Consider the following 19851-nt stretch of genomic DNA (forward strand, 5'->3'; position numbering starts at 1 on the left):
CACGCACGCGTACACTTACACTTACACTTACACAAACAAGCGCGCACTAACAAACATATACTGTAGCAATTTGACTGTAATATATCGTTAAAGTCCCTGGTATTTTATCATACAGCGCAACTTAATTTCAGGCTTTCAGTATGCTCATTATTTTTTTGCCGCCTCCCGCCTTGCCTTCGTCATTATAGTATGTTTAATAAGCTCAACCCACACGTAACAAGGAGATGCACCCGCAAGCACGGAGCGCACTTTCAGGTTCTCATGTATTTTAGCCATGTTAAGAGAATTGTTGTGATAATAATAACAATAGTAATGATAATAACTACTGCTGATAAGGATGGTGGTGATGGTGATGATGATGATAGTGATCTTAACAGTAATGATAATATTACTAATGATAATAATAGCAATTATGACAATAGTCATGATAATAATAATAGTAATTATATTAATGATAATAATAATGATAATGATAATAATGATGATGATAATAATAATGATAACGATAACAAGTGAAGACGACCAGCGTTTTAACAGAAGGCGATGAATTAGATTTGCAAACTTTTATAAGCGAGGCTGGCATGTGGAAGGGAAGATAAACAGGAAGTGGCATAATGTTGGCGGAAGGTAAGCATGAGTGTTTGTGAAGGTGATGGAGATTGAGCGTGGGAGTATGAGTGAGTGTGAGGAATAAAGAGAGTGAGAGTGAGATTGGCAAGGGATAGGGTGGTTATGTGATGTTAAGTGTGTGTTTGTGAATGAGGGCGAGAGAAACACACGAGGCAGACGAAACAGACACGTGGAGAGACAAATTATAAGAAACGAGAAAAATCTAAGGTGTCATGCAACCAAGAGTTGAGGCTGCACTCATATTTAGAGGAGAAACGAAAAAATGCAAATCCAATATGCTCCCACCGTTGACATTTAATCAAATGGTAAAAATGACTCAAAATTGTCCTCTGAAAATATTCTGATGAGATAATTATATGCTGTTTTTTCCCCACGCGGATGTATTATCTATTTTAAAAATGCATTTGTATCCGCGATCGGCTTAATGCTTTTCTCTTCTCATTATTTCTCCTTCGTTGTCTTCGCTGCGGGGCCGTTATTCTGCAGCGCTTGCCTCAGCGAAGGGAAGCAAATGATGCAAATGGCGATTGCCTCCGTGCTACTGTAGGCCGCCTTTTTCTTGTTCTGTCATCTTCCTCGACGCTAATATTCTCCTCTCTCCTCCCGTTCCTTCCCAGTCCCTTCCCGCTTCCTCCTTCCTTTTTCCGTCTTTCCGTCTTCTTCCTTCTTTCCCAACGTCTTCCTCATTTGTTTTCATCCCCTCCCCCCCTCCTCCCCCCCGTAGTGGGTGTGAGAACGCTCTTCCAGCAGTCGTTTTGAACTCGGCTCGTTTAAGGAGCCTGAGGTTAAGGGCAAGGCCGCCACCCCCGGCCCGGTACCCCCTTGCCAGTGCCCCCCTGCCCTTTCCTTCCTCCCCGTTGCCCCTCCGCCTGCCTGCCCTCCCCTTGTCTCAGCCCTGCTCTCCACGCCCTTGCCCCTCTCCCTGCCTTCTATTCCCTTGACCCTCTTCCTCGTCTTCCTCCTCTCCACCATCTTCTTTTGCCCCCCCCCCCCTCCTCCCCTCGCACTACCTCTCCGTCTGTCTGTCTCCCTCCCCTTGCATTTAAAGGTGGGGGGGGGGTAGGTGGGGGGGTCGTTGCAGTGCGAAAGTGGACTTTTTGGGGGGTTGGGGGGTTGGGGGGGTTGGAGGATAATGTTTTTGTTGTCTTTGCAGTGGTGGAAGTGGAGTTCCCGGAGTGGGGATAATGTATTTTTGTTGTTAGTGATTGTGAATGGTGTGTGTGTCGGGGCAAGGGGGTGGAGGATAATGTTTTTGTCGTTCTGTTTTTTTTCAATGGACGGACAACAGTATTTTTTCATGTTCGTCATTTTAATGGAGGAGGGATTTCAAAAAATTCCGTGCGCTTCAGGAAGTAGCGGGAGTGACGTGTGACTGTGGAATATTTTAATAGGGGACTATCCTATCCCCTCTCTCATCCCCTATCCCACACCCATCCCCTTCCCCCTTCCCTTCCCCTTCCCCTTCCCCTTCCCTTCCCCTTGCCCTTCCCCTCAACAAAAGATAATATCACGGTTAGCGCCTCGGGCCTCTTTCTCTCTCTCACTTTCTCTCTTTCTCTCTTTTATAATTAAAGTAATTTGAAAGAAGAGCTCTCAGCGGATGTTTTTTTTTTTCTCTCTTTTTTTTTTCTCTCTTGGGTCATTTTATTTTGCGTGCGCATTCAGTGTTTGTTTGTTATATTTGTTTGATTGTTATGGCGTTAGCGATATTTTAAAACCTTTTTCCACGCCTTGATTATTTTCCGCAATTTTCCCTTTTCACGGTTTTCATTTTTTTTCAACACACTTTCTTCTTTTTTCTCTTTTGCTTCTCTGTCTTTCCACTGTGCCTTACATTTCCACCATTTTTGCGTCATGTTTTTAATCTTCCTCTCTTTATCATCACATTCACTTTCTTTTACATCCCTTCCTTTTTATTTATTATCCTCCTTCCCGTTTTCCCTCTCTCATTTTCTTCTCTTCTATGAATCCTTCCCTTTCACTTCTTTCCCAAAAAAGAAGGAAAATAGAAAAGAAGGATTCTTTTCCATTTCCTTCCCCCCCTTTTCATTTTCTTTCTTCCTTTCATTTCACTTTCTCCCTTTCACTTCTCTTTCTCCCTTTCATTTCTCTTTCTCCCTTTCATTTCTCTTTCTCCCTTTCATTTCTCTTTCCTCCATTCATTTCTCTTTCCTCCATTCATTTCTCTTTCCTCCATTCATTTCTCTTTCTCCCCGTACTTCCCGCATCCATCCCCTGCCTCGCGTACCTCGACTCTTACCGGGTACTCGCGCAGGAAAAACATGGAACAGACTGGGAGACTCGAGCGAGGGCGGGCGGGCGGGCGGGCGGGTGGGCGGTCCGTTCTTGCATGCTGCGCTTTAAAGTACAGCGAGCGGGCGTGGAATTGGGTCAGCGAGGGGAGGGTACTGTGAGGCGAGACTTTATTGATTCATTTTTGCTGCAGCGAAGGTGATATGGAAGCTGGCGTAGGTTGTCATCGCAGCCGCCACCCGGGGTTAAGTAGCTGCTGCTTTGTGATTTTGTTATTGCTGTCACTGTTGTTGTTCGCATCATCATCATTGTTACTGTTAGTATGTCATGTTTTGGGTGTCCCGTCATTTTTTTTTTTCTGCAGCTTTTCGTTCTTTCGTGTTTTTTTACTACTATTTCCCTCTTGGTAACCTTTTTTTCTTCTTTTCACTTTTTTTTTTTTACCCACATAACTCACTGTCTCTATGTCCTTTTCTTTCGCCCTCCCCGCTCCCCTCCCCCTCCATCCGTCTCGCTCCCATCCTCTGCCAAATTATCTCACTTCGTCTCTGTCTCTTCGACTCCCATTCTTTCTCCAGGCTCTTATTTTCCTTTGGTTGCTTTTACTTTGTACGTTCTAGAATCTTCGTAGAGTATTCGGTGCTTTATTGGGCCGCTGGATTCCTTCTGATACCATTAGGCGCATATTAACCGGCTGTTGATTAATCTGCCGTGTGTTATCCGGGTTTTGAAACACTGCTCTTTCGGAAAAGATATATGAAGATTTAATGTTTATCTGTTCCGATTATTTTTTTTTTACTGTAATTGGATGGTTCCGCTGGCTTGGACCCGGATCAGGAGCTACTGATGAGGCTAATAATTACAGGTGGAACTTCTGATGGCGTTGCTGGGCATATTATTCTCTCTCTCTCTCTCTCTCTCTCTCTCTCTCTCTCTCTCTCTCTCTCTCTCTCTCTCTCTCTCTCTCTCCCTCTCTCTCTCCCTCTCCCTCTCCCTCCCTCCCCTCCCTCCCCCTCCCCCTCCCTCCCCCCCTCCCTCCCTCCCTCCCTCCCTCCCTCCCTTCCTTGCATATTCTCTGTTTATACATTTCTTTCTCTCTCTCTCTCTCCTTAAGTCTTGCGTATTCACGTACTCGCTTATTTATTCATTCTTTAACTGAGTCACTCACGCGCATTTCCCCCTCGCTGCCGCGTCTTCTGATTGATCCCGCTTGTGTCCCGCCTCTGATTGACAGGGCTAGATGAAAGGCTTTCTGGAGAAAGTAAAAACAGGGTCGTGAGAGCGCGCGTGTGGGAGCTGGGACGTCTGGGATGGCGTGGTAGGATTCAAGTTCACGGAAGGATACTGTAGGACTTGTGTGTTTTGGGTCGCTAAGGATGTAAAGGTAGAGAGGCCTAATGAGGAAAAAAATATGAGGCATATAAGATGGAAAATAGGATGAGGATCGGAGAGAAATTTAAGAAGAGGGAGAAAGCGAAGAGGAAGAGGGGCGAGGAAGAAGAGGAGGGGGAGATCAAGAATGAGAGTGATGTTGTCACGTACTGGTGATCGGTATGTGCGTCTCCCCTCGCACCTTTGATATGATCTCCATAATGACCGGGCCAAGCTGACCCTCGTTGTTCTCATCAGAACTATGTTATGTCATAATAACGGCGAGGGATTGTGCCGGAGGGCCTAAAAGGAAGATTTATGAAGAAAGGAAGGCCGGAAGGGCGAGAAAGTGGCGAAGATGAGTTAAAATGTCTGACTGCCGTTGTGTTATTAATTGTAGTGATGACGGGAAGTATGTTTAATTAAAGGCGGTTTCATTTATATTCTCTTTGTCTTGGGAGTGAATTGTTCTCTTCTCTTACCCTTAATATAAGCTACTTTTTTCGGTTTCGGTTTTATCTTTCTATCTCTTTTGAAGTCCTTTGCGACTGTCAGATTTCTCTCTCTCCTCCATCCTTCTGCGTCCTCCCTTTCTTTGATATTCTTTACGCGTTCTGCTCTCCCCTTGTTTCATCCTCTCCTCTGAGGCTCGGACAACTGCATCGCGTTCATTGTGTCTCGTCAGGCCGCTTGTCTCCTCTACTATTGAAGGAAGGGCCGGTGTTAAGCCCGTCGGAATAGTTTTATTATTGCATGCGGACGTTGCGAAGGGACTCGACGCGGCGGAGTTGGTGTGCGGATGCCGTTTTATCTTGGGGAAGGACGTTGGAGTGTGTGTGTGTGTGTGTGTGTGTGTGTGTGTGTGTGTGTGTGTGTGTGTGTGTGTGTGTGTGTGTGTGTGTGTGTGTGTGTGTGTGTGTGTGTGTGTGTGTGTGTGTGTGTGTGTGTGTTACGCGTCCGTCCGTCCGTCTGTCCGTCCGTGCGTGCAGAACTTTACACCACCTCAGAGAAAGGGAGAGCGAAGCCGGTAGCGGGACGAACAGGAACATGAAGGTAGAGGGAGGAGGGGAGGAGGATAAGGAAGGGGGGGTGGGATGAGGCAGAGTGAGGGAAGTCGGTCTCATTAGCCAGCCGTCACAGACAGCCTCTACAGCGACGAGGTAAGAAAAAGAAAGGTAGATTTTATAAAGGTTCGAAGGATGCTGAAAGGAGGATGGGGGAAGGGGATTATGGGAAGGGGAGGGGGGTGGACTGAGATCGAAAGACAGAAGAAATGAGTGAAGGAAGGAAGAGAAGAGGCAGAAGGAGAAGAGCTATAGAGAGAAAAAAATAGAAGTGCCAGCTTAAGAAAAAGTTGGATGAGTTATTGGAAAATCCTAGTATTGATGGAAGCAATTTTCATTTGGGAGGAAAGGGATTGAAAATTGAAAAAAATGACGTGAGGGGGAGTTAATACTCTTGAATAAAAGAGACAGACACACACACACCGAGAAAGGGAGAGGTAGAGAGAGGGATGAGGAAACAAAAGACCACGAGAATCCAGGTGGCACGAAGGATGTGGCGTTGTTAGGAATGAGGCCGGGCCGCAACGAGAGAAAAAAAAAAAAGATGAAATAAATAAATAAAAAAAGAAAAAGAGTACATCTTTTTCTTTTTAGCAGTGGATTCGGAGAGGACGCTCCAGTGGGTAAGGGAAGGATGATTGCGGAATATCAGAGAAGTCGGTCTTTAAGGAATGAGTAAAAAAAAAAAAAAGGAAAAGAGAGAAAAAAGGAAAAGAAAAGAAAATCTTGAGGTGCTAGGAAAGAAATCAGTCGGGGCAGGGGGCAGGGACCGAGGACAGGAACCAGACACTGATGGGCAATATAAACCGACACTTTATGGGTATGGGTTAGGGAAGAGGGTAATGATGCAAGAGGATAGACGTATATACATTTTTTCCTTCTTTCCCTCCCGCCTCCCCCCCTCCCCCCGTAAAAGCACGGTAAATTGGGAGGTCATTGGTTATACAAAGGGGAGCATAGGAGGTCGATCCTTCTCGGTTAGATAAGGAGATGGTTGGAGGGGAGAGGAGGAGAACGGAGCGAGAGAAGAAATTAGGTTTGTTGCTGGTGTAGTATAGATTTTATTTTATTATTTATTTTATTATTATTATTATTATTATTTTTTTTTTTTAATTATTATTATTTTCCGCTTATTCCATTTTTCATTATTTTGTGTGTGTGTGGGTTTTCAAGTGTGGGCGTTCGAGCGTGTCATATCGAGTTTCGCAATAAAAGCGTGACCCGGCAGAGTTATTGTGTTTCCCGGTCGTGAGTGGCGGTCGTGATTCACATTAATATGTATGTGTCCACGGAGTACATTTTAGAGCGGTTTTGTTTTGTGGGATTCGGGTGGGCGCGGGTGGGTTCAGGTGGGCATGATAGTTCTGTCTGACAGTAGTTTGCAACCACGGGATTAGCTAGGCTAGGATTTATTTCAGGTAACAGCGAAATGTAGGAATGGAGACCATTACAGCCACACAGATAGACATGGAACTAATAAAATATTTGGCAAGGGGAACGTTTTAACAAATCAACTTTTTGTTCGAATAAAAAACTTTTATTTCTACTTTTCCTCCTCTCTTTTCCCCCCTCTCCTTTCCCTTCCACCCCAACGGCATACTTAACTACCTGCACTAACTGTCTTTGCGGACTTAGTACAAGATGGCCAAACTTTCTCCGGTGATGAGCGGGAAAATGGCCCAGACTTTCGCTTTACGGCTCAAGTCTTAAGTCGGTTTTCGGCAGCGCTCTCTCCTTGGTCGCTAGTCCGCTGGGGGAAGGGGGGTGCTTGGGGCTGGGCTGTGGGTAGGGGGCCAGGTGGTCTAGTGACCTTGTACCATCTGGTGGGGGAAAGTTTTGACAGCAGTGTTTCATAATCTATGATGAACGAAGACAGATGCACTCGCTTCACACATCTCGACGCGCGCACCCCTTTTATGTCTATATCTCCATACCTCTACATCTCTGTTTATCTCCATACCTTACTTATTATCTATTTATCTATTCTTATTTCCATCCATCCACCCATCCATCCACCCAGTCTACAGCACTTTGCCTTTCCTCTCGCCAGCTTCACCGAATGGGGACGAGGACGAGGGAGGGAGGAGAACGTGAAGCATTTTACGATGGTGGTGGTTTTGAGCCGATGATGGATGGTTTAGATTAGATTAATGGTTAGACTCGCTGCTACATTATGCATTATGTTGTTCTTATTGTAATTATTTATCCTTTTCCATTTAATTATATGTATTAAGTTTTACTTCAAGTCTCTGTTTGTATTTGTGTAGCCTTTTTTCTCTTTTGTCTTTCCGCAACCTCTACCTTTAACCCTCCCTTCTTTTTTCTTTCATTTCCCTCGTCATTGTCCCATGCTTTTATCACTTCCCTTTCCCTTTCTCTTCTCCTTTTCCACCTCCATCACTCTCATTTTTCTCTTCACCTTCCCCTACTCACCTTTTTTTTTCTCTCACGTTGCCCTCTCTTCCCATTGATTTTTTTCTCTCTTCTTCCCCTCTCCACCTATACGAACTCGGAAGGGTGTCAAATTGAGCGTTTGTGGCCACTTTTGTCGCCTGCCGTTGACGGGGCACGCAGCTGTCAAACTGTACGGTGGGATTTCCCTCGTGGCTTTGACCCCTGTCCGTAATTGCTAAAAGGAACTTTGTTTATTTGCCAAATGTGAAGTCGTGTATTAAGAGTTCTCTGAGAATGTTTATTGGCGTATTACGTTGGGATTCGCGTTTGTAATTTAATAGGAATTCATTTCCTTTTTGTAATTTCGGTAGGATTATCCTGTAGATAATATGTACCTTCGTTCGCTTTCATATTTTGATGTTTATATTGTTAGAGTGAGTGTGTTACAGTAGGTGTCTCTACTTCTTTCACATGCACATACAAACATGTACATTTGCATGTATTGTATTTATTATTTCAGAGGGAAAGTCTTTGTGTATGTTTGCGTGTGCAGAAGTTGTATGTATGAGTTGCTTTATGCAGGACTAGCTTGCTTGCAGGTTACAAGATCGAGTCCATTTTGCAATCCATAATTGACGAGAATGCTGGGCTGCGTTAGGGTGCCATGGGGAACCCGCACGCAACTCTCTAACAACTCTGACTATTTTTAGAGGGAAGCTCACATAAAGTCAGAATATATGATGGTAATTTTTGTTTTAGACATTTAATTCTGAATTTAGAATGCAATTACTCTTGGCAATGGGAGGGAATAGTTATATGATTTTCGTTCCTGTCATTATGATTAATTTTGGGGCAAATGTGACTTGACTTGTTTAGGGAATATGTTTTGCGTTTTTTTCGAAGGAGAATGTTCTTTAGATAGTGAGGAAATCATGTTAGTGATTTTATAAATACTAAACGAATGTGTTGAAAGTCAAACGTGGTTGAGATTGACCTGGATACGTTATTAAAACATCGACTTGTAGTGAAGATGTTTGATGATCAAAAAAAGAAAAAAAAAAAAGAAAGCAAGTATTTCGCCTCCGTGTCCGGGCATGTTCATTTTAACATGTAAATGAAATGTGGCAGCATGTCACCGTAGAGTTTTATAAAATATTCCGGATCGCAATGGACTTTTATATGCCGCAGTTCTGTATCACTACTAAATGCAATTTTTAAACTTTCATTTTATTCTCTCTCTATTTTCTTGATTGCAGCTTAGATTTATCATTAGCATCGTAAACGTCGAGGTCTGCCATTAATTAATATTTAGTCTGAGAACCATTCGGATCCGTACGCCCAAACCGAAAGCCTCCAGAGGGACTTATTTCTCGCCACGGCACTTCTCGCCAGCCACTTTGAGAGGCTGAGGACTACATTCAGGCATTTGTTGACCCTCCTCGGGCTGGTGTGCGTTACTGAGTACGGAATGTTTCATGAGCTTGGGTAGGAGAGCGAAAAGAGAGAGGGGGTGGGGGATGAGGGAGAGAGAGTGTGGCGGGTGAGGGAGAGAGAGTGGCGGGTGAGGGTTGAGTTAGGGTGGTAGGGGAGGATTTCGACTGGCTACATTTAAGGCAGTGGGTCGATATAGTCACACCTTTTAAACCGGGCAGTGCGTCTTTTTTAATGTCGTTTTCTTAAAAAAAGGATATCTATTCGAAAGCACGTGAACAAAAAGAGCTGAAAATATTATATTAAAAAAAAGTGCAGGCGCTTCAAGTTATTGCGCTGCACAAAGTAAACGGCTATTCAATTCGGAACCCACATGAAAAAAAGTGGGAGATTGCTATACCCCTTCAACCCAATCGGCCGTCCGTCCATCCAGCCGGCCTACAGCTTACACACATCCGTCCCCCGAAGCGGCTAACCCCCAGAGCCGTGTTCCGCGCCAGTGGTTAGAGGATGCGTTTAATTATCCTGCTGTTATTTGCGACACGTGGGGAAAAGCCGACCGGCGAAAATGCGGGAAATGATGGCTGCAGGACCATCGGCCGTTATCATGGCAGGCTTTGTAGGTTACGGGGCAAGGGAGGGGAGAAAAATGGAAACAGAAAGAGCGAGGGTGAAAGTGTACCCGACTTTTTTCCATTGATTTTTATGCAGTGAACAGATATTTCCAGAGGTAAGAATGGCTTCGAATAGTAAAAGCGACTGGAAGACCTTTTTACGTCTGAGAGATTCCAAGGGTACAGGACATCACATTTTTATGTAAAAAGAATGAATCTGACAAAGCTTTTAAAAATCAACTGGAGAAACGCATCCACAAAGGAATTCGTCTGTTAGTATTTACCTTTTTTATAGTTATTTTTTCAATGTTTTACAAAGGCTTTCAAAATCTCTCGTGGTTCAGGGGGACCTCTGATCCACCTGAGCCGCCTTGCTGTCCTAGGGACGATCGGTAAAGACGAATTTTCCTGCTCTGCACTTTGTCTCTTGGACCTTATCGGGTTGGCTATGAGTTTTAGAGTATAGATTATTCTGCATACATGATGATTTTTTGTTCGTAAGTTTCATTCATATTAATGATTTGTTTATAAGGAGGAGGGGGCATGGGTTGATCACGTTAGACGCGAAGGAGCCACTGTTATCGGTTTCCATTGAAGGAAAATTGGATTACTGGGAAAGCCCGGGGGAGGGGAGGAGATAGATTTATTCGGTTCTGTTTGCTGAGTTTTGTTTGTGGGGTCAGATTTATTTGTGTGTTGAGGTCTGTTGATTTGTTTCTGTTGTATGCCTTACGCTCTCTCTCTCTCTCTCTCTCTCTCTCTCTCTCTCTCTCTCTCTCTCTCTCTATCCTCTCTCTCTCTCCCCTTTCTCTTCTCTTTCTCTTTTTCACTCTATCTCTATCCTCCTCCTCCTCCTCCTCCTCCTCCTCCTCCTCCTCCTCCTCCTCCTCCTCCTTCTCCTCTGTCTCCCATGGGTACATCTTAATGTAATATGAATAGGTAGACCATGTAGTGGGAAGCGTTTATTATTGAAATCAAGGGTCCAGTTTCCATTCGTAGGGAGTGAACAAGATATCCCAGAGGGCAAAGTTTAGAATCTTGCCAATTTGGAAGAGCTAGGGGAAAGGATTTTTGCTTTATACGATATTGTATATACATAGAACACACACAAACACACTCAAGCAAAAGTGCGAAAGTTAACATTGAAGGCTTTGTATATTAGTTTTTATTTATTTCATTGAGTTTTATTAGTTCGTTTGATATGGCTTTGTGATCTTCCCGTTCACTCCGGTTCACCCTCTACGCGGATGAGATTATCTGCCTCAAGCTCTTCATGAACATGCTCCCTCCCCCTTGGTACAGGACTGGGAATTTTGTTCGGGAACTAAAGTTAGTTGTAACAGGATCCCTGGGTATTGTCTTTTTTACAGTGAGACTATTGCTCTTGTTTCTCTCACCCTTTTTTATTTTTCTCTCTATTTCACCAGTATTGTTATTGTTGCTGTTGCTATTATCGTTATTGTTATTATTATTATTTAGTAGTAGTAGTTGTTGTAGTAATGTTATGAGTGTTAATTTAAGTTTCATGTTTTACCTCGTAATTCTATTGTAAGTTGCAAGAAAAACGATAATGGCTTTTTCAGTTGGTCTGTTGTTGAGGCTAACGGAGATACTGCGACCGTTACTTTTATTACCATTGTTATTATTATTAATTTTACTTGTATTGTTGTTGCTGTTGGTGTTACGATTGTTATTGTTACTGTTATTACTGCCTATTAATGTGATTAATGAGGCGACTGTAGGTTGCAATTACTGAGACAACGTCACTAATGAAGGACAGGGAAGCTAATGAAGAAAAATGAGCCTGGTTTTTGTCGTTATTGCTCGATTCGTGATGTTGAAGATGACAGAGGAGAATGTATATATTTTTTTATTTGTTTGTTATTTTCTTCATTTGTCTCCATTGGATAATTCCGTAATTTGTTGGCAGTCGATTTCTTTTCCTTCTCCCCCCACTTCCTCTTCCTCCTCCTCCTCCTCCTCCTCCTCCTCCTCCTCCTCCTCCTCCTCTCTATCTTCCTTTTTCTCCTACTTCTCCTCTTTATCTTCCTATTATTTATCTTCCTATTCATCCTCTTCCCATTTATCCTCCTCCTCCTGGCACATTCCTGGAATGGGAGTCCAGGATGAAGATAGAGGAGTCTTCATTTACCACTTCGTGGCGCTGTCACAGGAGCAGCATCAAGCGTCCTGCCTCCTCACCCCCACTCTCTTTCCTCTTCTGTACCCCACTTCCTTCCCTCCCGTCCTCCTTCTCCCCCTTTCCCCTCTCCCCTTTCCCCCCATCCCCCCTTCCCTCTCTCCCCTCTCACTCTCTTAATTATATATTTTTTCCTCAACACGTTCCAGAAGCTGATTAAGCTGCCATGGCCTACGCTGAAACATTCCGCGTGAAAAAGAAAATAAAGTTTTTAAGTTGTTGTTGTTTCTGTTTTGCTATCTTTAGTTTTTGTATTATCTCTTCGTTTTGTTTTTGTTAACCTGTTGCTTGCGTTTGGAAGTTGTGTTGTTATAATTAGATGGCGAGATATGGTGAGAAAGGGAAATTGGCAGGGAGGTGGGGATGGGGAAAGGAGGGGGAGGGAAAGAGGGGAAAGTGAAAAGGCAGAAGAGAAAAAGAGAAGAGAGTGGAAGAGATGCGGCAAGATAAACAGATTGTTGGGAATCGCGAATGGTAAACAAGAATACAGATTGAGCCCGTGAGAGAGAGAGAGAGAGAGAGAGAGAGAGAGAGAGAGAGAGAGAGAGAGAGAGAGAGAGAGAGAGAGAGAGAGAGAGAGAGAGAGAGAGAGAGAGAGAGGAAAGGGGAGGAATGAGAGGAAGGCAAGAGGGGTATTACAACCCGGATTTATGTTGCGAGGAAAACGGCATATCCATCATGGCATGTTGGTGCGCTCTAGAGGGAATTCACTTCAAAGTCTCGTAATTAAGGAGTTAGTTTCTTTTATGAACTTTTTTTCTAAGTGGGCAGATTGAACCTTTGGCTAAATGAGGAAGTTTCTGATGGCGGTGCTTTGTGGTGATTGCGAAAGAGTGAGAGGGAAATGGACAAATAAGTTGATGGGCATAGAGAAAGAAATAGATTAACAAGTGGGGGGAGGGAGACGAAGGAAGGGAGAGAAGGAAAGGAAGAAAGACGGGGAGAAGAAAGGCAGCGAGGGAGAAAACTTAGGAAAGCGATGGAAGCAAACAAAAGCTAAGAGAAAGGCATGTGGCTGGCGAGGGGCGTTGCGAAGGGTTTGTCTCGACGGCGAGGGAAATAGGGTGCAAGTGAGGGGAAGAAAGGCTTTAATGGGATACAGAGATCCGAGTCGACGTCCTGATAGGATAGATGATCCGGCCTTCGGCATCGGCGCCTCGTGAGGGAAGAGATAAGAAGGCGGTTCGGCTGCACTCCCAAGAACTTTGACCTTTATGCCGTCGTTTCGAGGTGGGTTGGGGGGGGGGGGCGCACACGTATGCACGCGCGCGCACACACTTCCACACTCACGCCCACGCCCACACGACCCGCTCGCGAGGAATGTTGCAGTGGGAGGATTGAGAAATGCACTTGTAATTTAGCTAAAGATAAGGCGGACGATAAGGTGAGTACGAAGACACTAGAGGATGAGTGCTCTCTGCTTGGTGGTCTCCTCGTTTCGGTATCTTCCTCCTCCTCCTCATCCTCTTCCTGCTACTATTCCTTTTCTTTCCCTTTCATTTTGCTTCTTTTTCATCTTTTCCCTTTCATTTTCCTTCTGTTCCATTCTTTTTGTCCACTCCATCTCTATTTTCCCTCTTTGCCGGTCTTGCTCTTTTTCCTCACATCCTCCTCCTCCTTTTTGCTCTTCTCTCTTTACTCTTTCCTTCCCCCTTTTTTCCAAGCTATTCCTCCTCCTCCTCCTCCTCCTCCTCCTCCCTCCTCCCCCCTCCCCCTCCCAATCTCCTTTGCCATCTCCGTCTCGACTCCTTCCTTTCCTTCCTCCTCCTCCTCTTTACTGCGATATGAGAGGGAACTGTCATTTCATGTTTCCTTCCTGTCACTCATCATTTTTTCCTGCTTGGTGCGTCCGCGACGTATGAGCGAGGTAACTTCAAGAAATTGGCGATACCTCTCTTCTCTCTTTCTGCTCCTGTTTATCGCTCTTTCCGCCCTCCCTTTATCTTTCTCTCCCTCCTTCTTTTGTATTTCTCTCTATCATCCTCTATCTCTTCTCTATCTCTTCTCTCTCTATTTACGTGTCCCTCATTCTTATCTGCTTGCTTGGCACCCACGCACTGGTCATGAGTCCTTAAATCGCTATCTCTCTCTCTCTCTCTCTCTCTCTCTCTCTCTCTCTCTCTCTCTCTCTCTCTCTCTCTCTCTCTCTCTCTCTCTCTCTCTCTCTCTCTCTCCTCTCCTCTCTCCATCTCTCTCTCTCTCTCATCTACTCTCTCCTCCGCTCTGCAGTCCGCGTCTTGGACTGCCTCGTGTCACTCTGCCGCGTCGAGTCACGGGTCAGGAGGCCGCAGCTCTGTTTCGTGCTCTCTTGTGCTGTATCTTCATGAACTGTTCTCGGCCTCTCTCTCTCTCTCTCCTCTCGTCTCATCCTCTCTCCCTCTCTCTCCTCGTCTCTCATACTCTTCTACTTGATTATATATATATTATATATATGATGTAGTAGTATGTGTAGTGATGATGTGATGTGTGTGTGTGGTGTGTTTGTGTTGTTTGTATGTATGTATTATCATATACATTATCTATCTATATATAATATATATATATATATATATATATATATATATAATTATATAATATTATATAGTATATATATATATATATATATAGTATTATATATATATATAGATATATTATATAATATATATATTATATATATATATATATAATTATATATATATATATATATATATTATATATATATATATATATATATATATATATATATATTTATATATATATAATATAATATATATCATATATATATACATATATATATATATATATATATATACAACACACACACACACACACACACACACACACACACACACACACACACACACACACACACACACACACACACACACACACACACACACACACACACATATACATACCTCCGTACACATATGTACGTATAATACGTACAAACAAATATAAATGTACACATTCAGACGTACATAAATATATGCAAACATACATACGTGTATACTTAAGCAGGCACCCATGCACACACACATTTATAATATGGACCGAGTTCGAGAGGTTTTGACAGGTCACACAATGGTGGCCGGAAAACTGAAGGGAGCCGATAGATATTTTTTTCTTTTTATCCTGGAGAGGAGGTAAGATGGGTGTATTCTGGGTTTATTTGTATATATAAGACAGTCTTTTGATCTTATTTCTTGGGTAATCCACCCAGCATTGTAACTGGTGTCAATCTGTATCGACTGACGTTTTCTTCTTTCCCACATCCGATATTGTTTGGTCGTGTGTTGTCAACGGTGGCTGGCGCGGACCCCCTTCCCTTTGTCAGCTTATGTTCAAGCTTTTCTCGCACGGGGGAAGAATGTGTGACTCTTATTTTAAGGTTTGGGGTGTTTTTTTTTTGTTTTTTTTTTACTATTATTATTTACGGCGGTTAGTGGTGGTGGTTGTAGTGGTTGTGGTTATTGATGATGGCTGGGTGTAGGTGTGGTGGTGGTGGTAGCTTTACTTATTTTGATGAAGGTAGTAGTATAGGGACAATTTGAAAGAGTCGTCGCTGTATGTAGTAATAGTTTGTTTTGTTATTATCTTCTGTTATTATTTCTTTCGTTGCAATGGTCATTGTTATTGTATTTAATGCAGTTTACGTGTAGCGGGAATGTTACGGGAATGATGCTTACTGTATACACTGTATATACAGTAAGCATTGGGATGGTAGTAGTTGTAGTAGACCGGCATATAGTTGCTCTACATTAAAGGGGATGATGCGTCTAGTGCAGTCACTCATACTAGGTAATCATGTTCATATATTTCTGGCGAGCTTTCATTCATTCACTGATTCTTCTGCTCTGAATTTCAATCACCAGTCTGTTCGTCCGTCCGTCCGTCGACCTGTCAGTTCTTTCGAGTGAATCAGACGCGCAGGGGACATTTTTAACGAAATCTCCGCGTGTATCTTGAAGAGCCGTGTCGTATAATTTCCTCCTTCGTTGTGCCTGGAGGTCGGGGGTGTCCTGGCAAGTATCTGCGAAGAATGTGGTTGAGGAATGTTCAACCAAAGCTAAAATGCCTCGAGAGGACGTGGGGAAAAGCGCACGAGCACACACAGACACACACACACACAACACACACACACACACACACACACACACACACACACACACACACACACTCTCTCTCTCTCTCTCTCTCTCTCTCTCTCTCTCTCTCTCTCTCTCTCTCTCTCTCTCTCTCTCTCTCTCTCTCTCTCTCTCTCTCGAAAATACAAGCGTACACAAGCACACGCGCCTACACAAACGCATACGTACAAATACACGACAAACATGCACATATATTTATATTTGTATATTGATACATATTTTGAATTCTAATCAAGTCGCTACTTCTTCTGGATTTCAAGTTCAATAAAATGGAGCGGCTGATGTCATTGAAAGAGACAAGCGAGCAAAGATACGCCGTAAACTAAGTCATTAATTCCTACAGTGGCGATACCCTGTTTTGGCACAGTGTATAAACATATTAATTAAGATATCTTCTTCTGTAAATGAAGGAAGCAAGGTTGGTAAAGCTTTTGTTGAGATTTTATTATTGATCTTGATGTGTTGCTGAAACAGAATGATACCCGTTAATAGATATTTAAGTAATATATTTACCATGACCCTTTTTTTTTTTTACCCTACCTGTATACTTCCTGAAGCAGTTGGCCATGCTGTTATAGAAGCCCATAAAGGTTGGCTGCATATTGGCTGGGTTCATGTTGGCGGTTTTAGTTGTCGCGTGTCTGTGTATACAAAGCTTTCTCTCTCCTCTGCTTCTTAGTTTTCTACGTCTTCAGACTCCCGCTTTTTCTCTGTTTTTCCTTTTCTCCTTGCTTCTCTTTCCTTCTTCTCGCCTCTCTCCGTCTCCTCCTTTTTATAGGGGTTGTCGTTGGACTATCTCATAAATAACTTGGGCGAAAACCTGAGCTACCACTGGACACCGTGTTGCTGGTTCATGGGGGTTCACTGGTGGTCGACCACTCGTTCACTTAGTCATGGGTGTTGGCCGGCGAAAATGCGTTCGACCTTGAAATGCGAAACACGTCAAACACGGAGAAGGACCTACAAAGTGACTTAGTGACCCGTTAGCTTTTTCAGTCTAGATAAACACAGGGGCTTTTTCCAAATCCATTTTAAATTGTTCCTGTGCCAAGCTTATTAATATTCATCATTACAAGCCAGTCGCATGATGTCCAAGCTCTCTTATCAAAATAGGTTTTCAGGACTTGGAAAGCGCAGGTTACGGCTGTATCGACCAACGTGTGTTTGTGTACACGAGGATGGGTGTGTGTATGTTTGCTAGTTATGTAAGTGTGTGAGGTTGTAAGTGTACATGTCAGTGTGAACTTGTGTTACCATCAAATGAACATATAAGGCGTAGGAGAAATCTATATCTAAACTCTCAGGAATCCCCAGCAATATTCCGCCAGTATTTCCACCATAGCCTAGTCTTGCGTAACAGCCCCTTCCTCTCCCGGGGAAGCCTGCAATCTCCCAAAAATCAATATTTGATCAGCGTGAGAGAAGGATCTTGTAGTCTTCCGCTTAATTAAGACTATGGCTGTGTATATTTCTCCGGGAAAGGATCGTAAATGGCAATAAGAGGAAATGTCAGGGTGGGTATGTAGGTCCGAATGAAGGGCCCAGAGGCAGGTTTGGGATGGGACGCGAAATGACCGTGTTTACAAGACGGGAAATGACGGGAAAATAATCTGGTACTTGAAAGAAAATATTTTGGATCTTCTGACGATCGTTTCGGATAAGAACGGGCTATAGAAAAAAAAATACAAGGAAAACAAGATTAAAATTGTTTCAACGTCGAGCGACAGCTTTGCGAATGTCCTACAACATTCAAACGGTATGACGTTAAAGACGTAAAATCATGAAAAAATTGCAGAAATCAATGAAAGTCCTCTCGTTGGAGCTCCGGCTATCGTCTTGCGTCTTCGAAGGGGGCGTGTACCTGCGGCGAGCACCTGCCTGCCACACCTGTTGCTTCCTTTCTACACGTGAAGAGGGGGCTGGGCCGTGGGGATTGGTCGGGGTGGGGGGTGGGGGCAACGGGGTAGGAGATGGCGAAGGTAAGGTAAAAAAGGGGGTGAGGAAATGGTGAAAGGTGCTGGAAAAATGGATTGATGGAAAGGGAAGAAGGAGGGTCGATAGATGGAGGGGGAAAGGAAAAGGGGTTAGGGAGAGGGAATAGGAGGGGAGGTAAGTGGGAAGGAAATGAGAGAAGAGAAAAAGAAGGAATGGGATGTAGGAGGGAGTTACATGTAAGGAAAAGTAATGTTGGGAAAGAAATTGAAAAATTAAGAAAGGGGATTGGAAGGGAAGAGAGAGTAAAAGTTGGGAAAAGGATTTAGAAGGGTTGAGAAATACTAGAGAAGGAAGCTGGCTACAGGAAAACGGGTGATTAATCGATCGCGTTGTATGGCGAAGAAAGGAATAAGTCAAGGAAACGGAAGCAGGGAATAAGATGCCGGTTGAACTGCCGTGAATAATTTAAAATGGAGGGAGAGTCAGCTAAGGCATTTGGGCTCCTCGAGCCTTGGCCAGAGAAACATGGAAAGGGAATTTTGAAACGTCATTGCTTCATATTTGACTTTAATCTTGCCCAAAATAAAGAGGCAAAGAAAAAGGAAGACGAATAATAGCGAGGAGTAAAGATGTGATCTTCCGGGAAATAGTTAAAAACAAGCCAACGCCTTCGTTTCGTCTCAAAGTGCCTCTCTGTCTAGTGTGTGTATGCCCCCCCCCTACTCTCTTCCTCTCCCTCCCCCTCTTCCCCTTCCCTTCTCCTCTCTCCTCGTTCTTGTTCCTTCCCTCTTGCCCCTAAATTGCTAGATTAGTCATACTTCCGTGATATAGATTGCCCAGCAGTTATGGGAGAATGATTTTGCTGTTGTCCTTTCGGCTGGAGGGAAATGGGCACATCACGTTACCCCCCAAAAGAAAAATGTTTGCAGAACTGTGTATGTGGTGTTCTATTGCATGTTTGACCTTTGTAAAATTGCAATGTAATCACTGTTACCAACATGACACGCCGACAGGAACATCGCTGCTATTCATTGCCACATGCACGATCCGCACCCAGGCTGTCATGCATATCGGGGAGTGGTCTTATCAGCAATATCAGCAGCGATATTTAGCTCAACATTTGTAAAATTCCGTAACAATACCGAATAGCGATTGTATCACTAATCTTGCAACTGACCTTTGTTAGAATATGGCATGATTACCCAGCTCATTAAATATTTCTCATTGCCCTTTAATTGCACGATGCAAAGTTGGATTTATACTGAAGTGGTTGTACCGTAGTATTGATTTATCGAACTTTAAGTTGAATACAGTTCTCTTTTCGCGCAAATAAACAGCTTCTCGAATTAATTGCACTAACTGGCAAGGAGAACACAAAAAAATGGTATTTGCTCGTATTCATTTACAGTTGCTCCTCTGTGTGTGTGTAATTGGCTGTATGTAGGTGGGTATGCATTTATGCAATTCTCTGCGTTTTGAATAACAAATTTAGGTCATGTACGGCCGCCCATATCCGTGTCTGCGACCGGTTAGGGGCCTCAGCGAAGGGGAAGCAAGGAGGGCGACGGGCGCTGCCGGAACAACACTATTAGAAGACGACGGAGGGAGGGGATTCGTGAGCGCGGGGGGGGGGGCACAATAGCGTCCCCCGACACAGTTTAAGGGAAGAGCAGCATCCCCTGCCAGCTAGAGGGGAGAGATAGATAGTGCTGGCTGGCGGGAGGGGGTGGGGGAGGGGTCCGAGGGGAAAGGGAGGGATGGATTTAAAGAGGAGAGAGAATATCGTAAGTCGGGTTAGCGAGAGGAGCTCTCAGAGGGGAAAGAAAATGGTG

The 19851-nt window shown here is 43.8% G+C and overlaps 1 protein-coding gene across 3 annotated transcripts in view; it reads right to left on the reverse strand.

Moving 5' to 3' along the window:
* The window catches only part of LOC119574342, a 37122-nt gene that overhangs the window by 14409 nt on the left and 2862 nt on the right, over positions 1-19851 (reverse strand). Inside the window, exon 2 of one of the 3 annotated variants that reach the window (XM_037921557.1) lies at positions 16625-17008. In XM_037921557.1, the coding sequence (XP_037777485.1) occupies positions 16625-16700 (76 nt within the window). In that variant the 5' untranslated portion in view covers positions 16701-17008. Of the gene's footprint in view, positions 1-16624; positions 17078-19851 lie in introns of those variants that run through there. The other 2 variants (XM_037921551.1, XM_037921543.1) reach the window with 2 other exon arrangements.

Source organism: Penaeus monodon, chromosome 1, assembly GCF_015228065.2.
Source record: "Penaeus monodon isolate SGIC_2016 chromosome 1, NSTDA_Pmon_1, whole genome shotgun sequence".
NCBI classification, from domain to species: domain Eukaryota; kingdom Metazoa; phylum Arthropoda; class Malacostraca; order Decapoda; family Penaeidae; genus Penaeus; species Penaeus monodon.